Raw genomic sequence first — 8,796 nt, forward strand, 5'->3', positions numbered from 1 at the left:
AGGTCAGTGTAACTTTTGTACACTGTAAAAAATATCCTCGGTAAATCCCGAGCTTAGGCTCGGGTATGACTCGATTCAACCCCTTTCCTAGTTTTTTCCCCAAAACGTCGACTCGTTTTCAGTGCATTCCGAGTCACGCGAGATGTCAACCGCATGCGAGGTTGGAAATTACCGAAGATGGAACCTTACCGAGAATGGTCATTACCGAGAATAGACAAACCGAGAATACCATTACCGAGAATGGACCCTACCGAGAATAGACATTACCGAGAATGGTCATTACCGAGGATATATACACCACCGAAAATGGACATTACCGAGAATACCATTACCTATAATGTACCCTACCGAGAATTACCGAGAATAATCATTACCGAGAATGGACAGCATCGAGAATGGACATTACAGAGAATGATCAATGTCAAGAATCTAACTTAAGGACGGACGTTGCCGAGATTAATACCTGAGAATCGACACCGAACGTGACAACGCTGTGATAAATATATACATGTCCTGTACCTATGAGTAGCAAGATGCCCGCATGGCATATACTATATTGCATTCCCCGCAAACAATTTACCTATATGTTCGTTTTGTCACGTTACGAAAAAGGTGGCCAAACGGGGAAATTGGTTACGGGTATTTCGTTGGTAGCTAATTCAAACTGTGAGGCTTGCAAAGCATAAATTCAGGTGAATAATTCTTTGAAGGAGTGGTAATTAGCACGCATGTCATCCAGAGACGACATTACGGTGAATCGCGATTCGAGTCAGCCTGGAAGGCATACAATATTTTTCCTATAGACGATAAGTTATCATCCCATTCCATTGCAATTGTACCCGTGAGTATTCACGGCATTACATACTGCAGCAATCATCGTTGAAACTCATCCGGCCACTTTACCGATTTCGCAAGATGTTGCCGAGTGACGTAACGCATTTTTGCTCGCGCAAACATTTGGTTTGGTGAACAGTTTTGGCGCGCAGATTTGAAGCCGTCAGACAAGAGCGCGGTCTTATAATGGCGGCTTGCAGTTGAGGTCGTGGGTTTGGTTTTAGTTGCGTTCAGGGTTTAATCGCAGTTAATTGATGCTTAAGCTAGCACCAGGCTATAAAGGAATACTGAAAACTGAACTCTACATTGTACAGTACATGCTAGTTTATATATGATTTGTATAAAAGCATACAGCTATACGGTATCGGTCACTTCATATAGACAGAAATTTATACTGTCGCTCACCCCGTATGAGCCGTATCGGCAGTCGTCACACCATTGGACCGAAGGTCAGCTGCTTGTGTCGTTATGTATTCGCATAGTATTAGAGTGCGCTTACTTTGATTTATAAGTTCTGTGAAAACCTTGGTCTTTACGACGATAACCATAACGTATTTATTTCAGCTAGCTTTTTCAGCTTCAGGCCTTCAGTTTATGGGTCAAGTGTAGAATACGGCCACTTCGAGAAAGTGACCCCCATGACCATCACCGATCAATGTTTCACATGGGCCTAGGCGCTTTTAAGAGAGCCATGCCCTGCACAGTGCACACTGAATAAAAATAATAGAAGATAACATGAAAGGACAAGCGGCAAAAATGAGGTGACACAGGACGAAAGGCAAGGTCGATATATCAGGCTGCGTCCGGTAATCTCTACTGCTGATGCTGACTAGTGTTTAATCAGGAGAGGGTGCTGATATTTTATTCGTCGACTGACGCCTGATGGATTGATTTCGAAATACTGTTCAACGAGATATCCCAATCCATAAAACTGAACTAATTATAATCGCCATGAATTTTGACATGTTCATGTCAAACAGTGATTTGTGATGGTTGTGTTGTGGATAAAAAAATAGACTTGTCCGAAACGTTGTATTTCCATGAGGACGATATGATAGTTGAATGACGAGGACATAGGTGTGTTGTGTTGCACTTGGCGCGCTATTGATTCGGATGTGAAGAAATCATTCAAATTTCAAGGCAATCACTTTGATGGTAGTTATCTATTTTGTGCATGGCGGCTATATCAGCTACGAAGCAGCTGTGCCAGCTAGCATATATAGCAACTGTATCGACATATCGTCATCGTTTGTTACTGTAGTTATATTCGAACGTCAAATGAAGCCTAAAATGCTGTTATAATCGGTAAACAATGAACACCTGAAAATCTCTGGAGGCACCGGCACACAGTTTGGGAATCACTGTTTTACACTTCGTAGGAATTATATATTGCAACTTGTATTAAGTAGGCTACCGGTATTGCGCAAAATGTGAAGGAGTGATTCAAAAAATATACTATGAAACTATTTCTAGTATATAGTTCCATTTCCATTCTCTTTCCTTTGCATAACAAATGTGATGGATTAGCTGCATCTCAATGTCATGTATGACGCAGCAGTTGGCTTGCAATGTAGAAGTTGAAAAAAAAAACAGCCAAGCACGGCATAGGGCCCGAACTAAATTAGAAGTGGAGGTATTTGACTTATGACCAAGCCCCCGCACACACAGAAACAGGTTGTGTCTATAGTCTTTCGATGTCGAGTTTTGTTGAGAAAGTTTAGTTCAACTGTGTTTATAAAAGTACATTTGTAATTTTGCAGGTACTGAGTGGTAACCTTGATATCTGTTAAAATGACCGTCTAAGACAGGGATGTCCAACCTACTGCCTGCCTGAGATTTTTGTGCAACTCGCTAGTCATTTTCACTACAAGTAGTATTTTGAACTTAAATCTTAGCCTAATTGGAATGAAGCAGTCAGCTTTTGGAGCCGCAGTAATAGTATACTCTAAGCGCTGATACTCTCTCTGTCAGCGTTTTTATTTCTCATGCGTGAGTGAAAACTGAAGAGAGTTTGTTGTGCAATAATGCTTCCGAAACTGATTGAATGAGGCCTAGAGTGCAATAATTGTCAGGTAATAGTGCATTGTTGATTGACTGTTGGTATTTTGTGCATAAACCCGACTTCTGGTAAAATCAAGTGCAACTTCCTGACGATTTAAGTGCAATGAAAATATGCCTTAATGATTAGGTGTGCGATTTCTTGGGTAATTGTATTCATCTTTTCCATTTCAATTCATGGGGTGTGCAAGGATAGGCTACTTTCTTATCCACAACAACATGATCATCACGAATCAGTGTTTCTTTTTAACATGTCAAATTTCTTGGCGATATTGGTTTTTTAGTATAAAATGGATTTTTGTTGATAACTCGTGAGATCTTGATATTCGCATATCGCTGCATTGACAATATAGTCGGCATCCACGAATTAGATATACCCCGGTCTCTGATAGACTCAATAATATGCTACTCTGTTGAATCAACTACAGTTCAGTATGTCTAAATGTCAGAAAATACGCCGCTTGGCCTACGGAAGAAGATGAACTGCTGCTACTTGATTACCCTGAAGCAGTTTTTAACAATAACAGGGACATTTCACGTCAAGAGTATCAAGTAGCGAGTAAGTGTTGATTTTTATTCAGTGTTTATTGCAAATTACGATTTCAGTTCTATGAATCAACTGGTATTGGCATCGTATTGTTCTTGATCATTTTGTGATGGTGGTATGAAAACACAAACTTGTGTCAATTTTCGAATCAAGCTCATATTAGATATATGGCTATCCGTATGAAGCAAATTGATTTTCATATACTGTTTTATCAATAATGCATGTTTGAGATATATATCATGAGTATGCGAATTATATGTGAAATGGAATGCCCATTTCAAGTGAAATTTCTCCTATCAACATTGGTACTGTAGAAAAAGTAGAAGTAATGCCATGGATGTCTAGTCAATTACAAGCACAAGTACCAATTTGCAATACACTTCAGAAATACTTCAAGCAGTATCAAGAAGTGGATTGGGTTGCAGGCAATGTTCCCTCTGACAAAGTCGCCGCGCACAGAAAAACGTGTGCCGCCACAAGAAACGCGAAGTGATCGCCTTTTTTTAGTCTCAGTGAGTTGGTGAGTGTGCACAGACTTGTGAAAAATTAGAGGGAGCATTGGTTGCAGGGTCGAATACTTCACTGAATAGGAGGTGGCTTATTTTGAAATTGTAGGGTGCAGGGGCGTAGCCAGCCAAGATAAAAAGGCGGTAGAACTGAATAAAGAGGGCAGAATGAGCCTCTATGCGTCATACTTTTAGGGATAGCAAAATATTGAGGATATTGATATTGAGCACAAGAGAATAGCATATTTTGAAACAACAACATTAATAATAACTGAAATCAATTTAAACATTTCAAAAACTCTACTTGTTATTTCTCCGAAATCTCAAATCAGATAGCATGCAGCATAGTATGACCTCCGGGGCGTGTGTTGGTGACATGGTCTATAACGCACAGCGTCACGCGAATTTTTCAACGCATGGGTTCCCAAACTTTTTATATTCTCGATCTCAAACTTTTATTGGAAAATACCCCGCGACCCGCCTCCGCAGAATATTGAAGAAATTGGTCTGCACCTTCGCCCAAACCTACTCTTGGCCTATGCGAGAGTCTATCGACTATATTCGCGCAGTAATAGCAATCACGCAATTATAAACTCGTCAAAACTTGAAGATGAGAAATGCCTTTGACCATCTCTGATTAGAAAATATATTTTTTCTTGTAGATTCCAACCGTATACCCTCCGGAAGATGAGCGTAGCATCGAAGCGCATCAAAAGGAAATTATGACTGAGTGGAAAAGAGCCGAAACGCTGATAAAAACACAATCATGGATAGGATGAAAATGACCTTTAAAGATCATCAACATGAAGTTATCAAAGGGACATCAACAACGAGTCTGTTGCGTGCGTACCCAGTTTTGGCAGATGCTCATTGGGTAGGTATAAAGTATTGGTTTCAGGCGCGATTTATAAGCCCTGTGTGCATACATACGAAACGCACAAGAATGAATTACACTAAATGCTATGATATATATTTTATTGGTATTGGTAGAACATTATACATAGTGATGACCAGTACGCCACCGGACTTGCACGTCAATTTAAACTACTAATCAAATTGAAGACCACCCATGGCATGGTATGCTATGAAGTCAATATTTCCCACTGTTCAGATTTTGGAAGAAATGAAAATGATTTGTCAGAAACAAGACTGTTCCGACGATACTTACTCTGTCGACCTGACGTCAAAGATTTTGGAGAAGAGTTATAGCTCAGCATCAAGATTCATACTACCGCAGGATAGTCCTTTGGAAATCACGGACTTACATAGTAAGTAATGTATGCTTTAACCTTTAATGTTTTTATCCTTTCACGGGTTGCCCAACACACGAGCATGCGACACAATGAAAATCCACAGATCAGTATGCCACACTTTGACATGTGGTTTCACAACTCAAAAACTCACCCTAACCCCTAACATAATCCTGAAATTAACCCTTTTATATATCTTAACCACAAACCTATTCCAAACTAGATCCTCATTCTAAACCTTACCCAGTCGTAAAGCAAATTTCACCCACATTCTCAAGTGTCGCATGCCCTATTGTCGTACGTTCATTGCGTAGGGCTGAGCAAAATCGAGTGCGTGATGGATTCAATTCTAACTCATGTATCTGGCTTCCAGTCGAATATTCGAGTATCACGATGGTATTTTTCCAGCCGTACATATTTAATTGCACTTTGTGGTGATGCTGTGGGTTGATCATGACTTCAGAAATATGATATTTCTAGTATTGTGGCTTATACGACCAATCGTGATTTTGCGGTTTCCGCAGTGGAAAATACTATCTGAACTATAAGTCTCTTTGATAAATTTACTAGCAGTTAAAAGGAGCGTATAATTACAATACTCGAAACAATCGTTTTTCACTACAATTTATACTGGATTCGTATTCGAGTTCTCGAATTATTGTGCCCTATGCATGTGTCAACGTACCCCCTTTACTTGATAAACCGCAAAAGTTCGAACTTTCGCTGACTACGTTATTTGTTATTTCGGGAATCATTTTCTGTCCTTTTAGTGCTTCATCTGAGTTGGCACTTCGTTTTCAGGTACTCAAAAACTGGACTGGATGGTCTACATCCCAACCATCTTCAAAGAAAAGTATGACAACTTCCTGATTGTGGACAAGGTGTGTTGATCATCCGTATTTCTCAGACTGCAGCTAAACATTTCCACCCATTCAATTCGTATTTTGGACATTTCAAATGGCCTCTGTCAGTATTGTTTTCACAGTTCGTACTTATTTTAATTTGAGACGATATGATATGACCACATGATGTATCTTGTAGAATATTTATATGTGCTCGTGTTGATCTACGCCCGGGGTGGGCAACTTTTCCAGTCAGCGGGCAAGGTGTAGGAAAATTAAGTACTTGGCGGGCCGGATAGCTGAATCGATACATTATTAGCCCATTTATCCTCATATACAAAGAATAAATCGCATGTAATGAATGTATTGTAACGACAGCTATGTCATTTCAAAACCATTTCTCGCCGATGTTGACGACGACAATGTGGATTTGAGAACATCATTGTCATACAGGCGCCGCCATGTCTGCTTCTGTCTGATCGATCCACACATGGTGCAATCCTTAATTAAGATTTCAGGGCGTTCGATAAGCCCGGTACCACAAATTTACCAAGATATCAATTCATTTTGGTTGAGTACCGTAAATGCCGATAATGAAAGTCTTCTCGCTTCTACGAACTTACGCGTAAGCTCTCGGCACGCATTCTCGGTAATGGTTCTCTCGATATTGATGCGACACCGGCCGGCGGGCCACATTATCAACTAAGACGGGAAACTGTCCGCGGGCCGGACAAAATCGCCGTATGTTGCCCGCCCCTGATCTGCGCCTATCGTTTTTCAACTTATTTTCACTGAACAACCCCACATCAAGCTTGATATTTCCCTATGCCTTCTAAAAAGCAAAGTCATGAGTAATCTGGTAAATTTACTTTTCCAGAGTACCTAAGTAGCAGTCAACTACTTATATTCCTTACTGATGCGTTTTCGTGTTTAACAGTTTTAACTGATGAATGCTGTGTGCTCTGGCATAATTAAATGAAAATGAAATGGAATGTACTTTGACGATGCATTGCTATGCATATTCAATAAAGAAGTTCAATGGGTTATAATTAATAAATTAAATATAATTTACATAATGTTCCAGCTTCTGCCTACCCGCCCACATTATGAATCACTGATCCACAAACCTCACACTCTTTTAAACTATTCCATGGATACTGGATATTAGTAACGTTTATATTTCGTAGGAGCCGAAGAATGTCTAGCCGACCATCGCATTCAAATCTGAGACGGAAAAGTGGACGATTCATTTCAATGGAGAAGTTGTGAAAGGTTTATTTGGTTTTCACCATGCTCTAGCATGCCTGATGGCTATTTATTGGGTTTTCAATGTGAAGTTTGCTCCTTCATCATCAAACTCCTAGAACTTTGTCGCAACTTTTCTCGCCAAGCTTCCAAACGTCAATTGAACTTTGTCGCAACTTTTCTCGCCAAGCTTCCAAACGTCAAACCAACTAATGCTGTTCGCAACAAGATGAACATGACGCCCGATGATTAATTGTCATATGATTGTGGCGGTCCTGTTTTTGCCCTCTTTGATGACTGCCAGCAGTAATATCTTTTGTTGTGACGCTTAGCATTGGTTTTATTAATTAATCGATGCTACTCTAGTCGTCCTTGTCGATATCAATTTACAATATATTTGTAATGGTCGTGGCCCAGAATTTGGTCTTTTGATTGTATTCTTGGATTGCTTAACGTATTGCCAACTAACTGGCCTAAACCTTATAAGCACCATTGTTCAATTGTTGGCACCAGCACAACTTGAACAACAAACATATATTGTTTGTTTACCTGTAATAATTACGCATCATTAGGAATTTGTGACATTGCAGGTTTCCAATATTGTTGATTGTACTTTTATGGAACATTGCTTTCTTTGCTGCTAATACACACTGCTCTTTAATCTGCAGACTGACTACAGATTTTGTGTGTTTAAGGTGAAAGGTCAATGACAATTATTTGTCAGGCTCGGTTTCTTGCAATCCTAGTCAGTCAGCACAGTTGGGATTTGGCTGAGGTGAAAGGTCAATGAAAATATAGGTGAATGGTCAATGAAAATTATCAATCAGACTCAGTTTTTTCCAATCTGAGTCATGGAAAACTCGGGATTTACCTACTTTAATGAGGTCGGAAAGTAGTTTCCCGGGTCAAAAGTCGGGGAATTTTGAACCTAACCTAATGTCAGGATTTACCGAGGATATTTGTGGCGACGCAACTCTAAAACTTGTTTAACTTACGACGCACCGCTAATCGTAGCTCTCACAAGTCACAAACCGTAGTTGTTGTTGTTTATTGAACAGTATTTGGCACCTATCGCTTATTTGGTCATTTGTAACCAGAACACGAATTCTGTAAAGTTCGTTGGTCTTCTTCACTGTACGCTCCGCGGACGACTTCCAGTCTCGCACGCATTCATCATCTTTCACTCTCTCTTTCGCGCGTCCACTTCAGTATCGGTTGCTGTCGATTATTCAAAGCTCGACTTCACTTTATCCGTCTGGGCTTTTCGTAAGACACCGCTCAAGCAGTGAGATCAGCGATGAGGAGCCCAGAGACTCGAACCAGCAACCATTAGTGTCGTGACTGCAGTGTTTTACCAACTGCGCCACTCGCAGAGCTATCTGTTAGTATGTATGTAATATTTGTTGAATTTATTGCAAAAAAAATCCTGCGATAGTTTTTACATATCCAAGGCACTGTGTTGGGTGCTGTGGCCAATAAGCGGGACACGCCGAAAATATGGCTTTATCGTGAGA

General features: G+C 40.2%; 1 protein-coding gene across 4 annotated transcripts; it reads left to right on the forward strand.

The window, feature by feature from the left end:
- The first annotated feature begins 211 nt into the window (after positions 1–211).
- Positions 212–7,444, forward strand: LOC145435435 (uncharacterized). Of its 4 annotated transcripts, none has more exons than XM_080312713.1 (5): positions 212–3,451; positions 4,608–4,819; positions 5,057–5,213; positions 5,997–6,078; positions 7,243–7,444. In XM_080312713.1, exons 2-5 carry the CDS (start codon positions 4,712–4,714, stop codon positions 7,304–7,306), a joined length of 411 nt encoding a protein of 136 aa, XP_080168839.1. In that variant the 5' UTR covers positions 212–3,451; positions 4,608–4,711; the 3' UTR covers positions 7,307–7,444. The 4 variants fall into 4 exon arrangements, with proteins under 4 accessions (XP_080168839.1, XP_080168841.1, XP_080168842.1 ...); XM_080312715.1 differs by having other exon boundaries at positions 214–3,451; positions 5,997–6,076; positions 7,225–7,444; XM_080312716.1 differs by lacking the exon at positions 5,997–6,078 and having other exon boundaries at positions 214–3,451; positions 7,225–7,444.
- Positions 7,445–8,796: the final 1,352 nt, after the last annotated feature.

This window comes from Botryllus schlosseri, chromosome 3 (assembly GCF_051294905.1).
Source record: "Botryllus schlosseri isolate E-star chromosome 3, Bs_hap1, whole genome shotgun sequence".
NCBI classification, from domain to species: domain Eukaryota; kingdom Metazoa; phylum Chordata; class Ascidiacea; order Stolidobranchia; family Styelidae; genus Botryllus; species Botryllus schlosseri.

What these genes read in the sequence shown, in the direction of transcription:
- LOC145435435 (XM_080312713.1), top strand. Translation starts at nt 4,712, where the DNA reads ATGGATAGGATGAAAATGACCTTTAAAGATCATCAACATGAAGTTATC. An exon ending in TTTTGGCAGATGCTCATTGG is followed by an intron (nt 4,820 to 5,056) that starts GTAGGTATAAAG and finishes CCCACTGTTCAG; the next exon opens with ATTTTGGAAGAAATGAAAAT. An exon ending in GGAAATCACGGACTTACATA is followed by an intron (nt 5,214 to 5,996) that starts GTAAGTAATGTA and finishes CTTCGTTTTCAG; the next exon opens with GTACTCAAAAACTGGACTGG.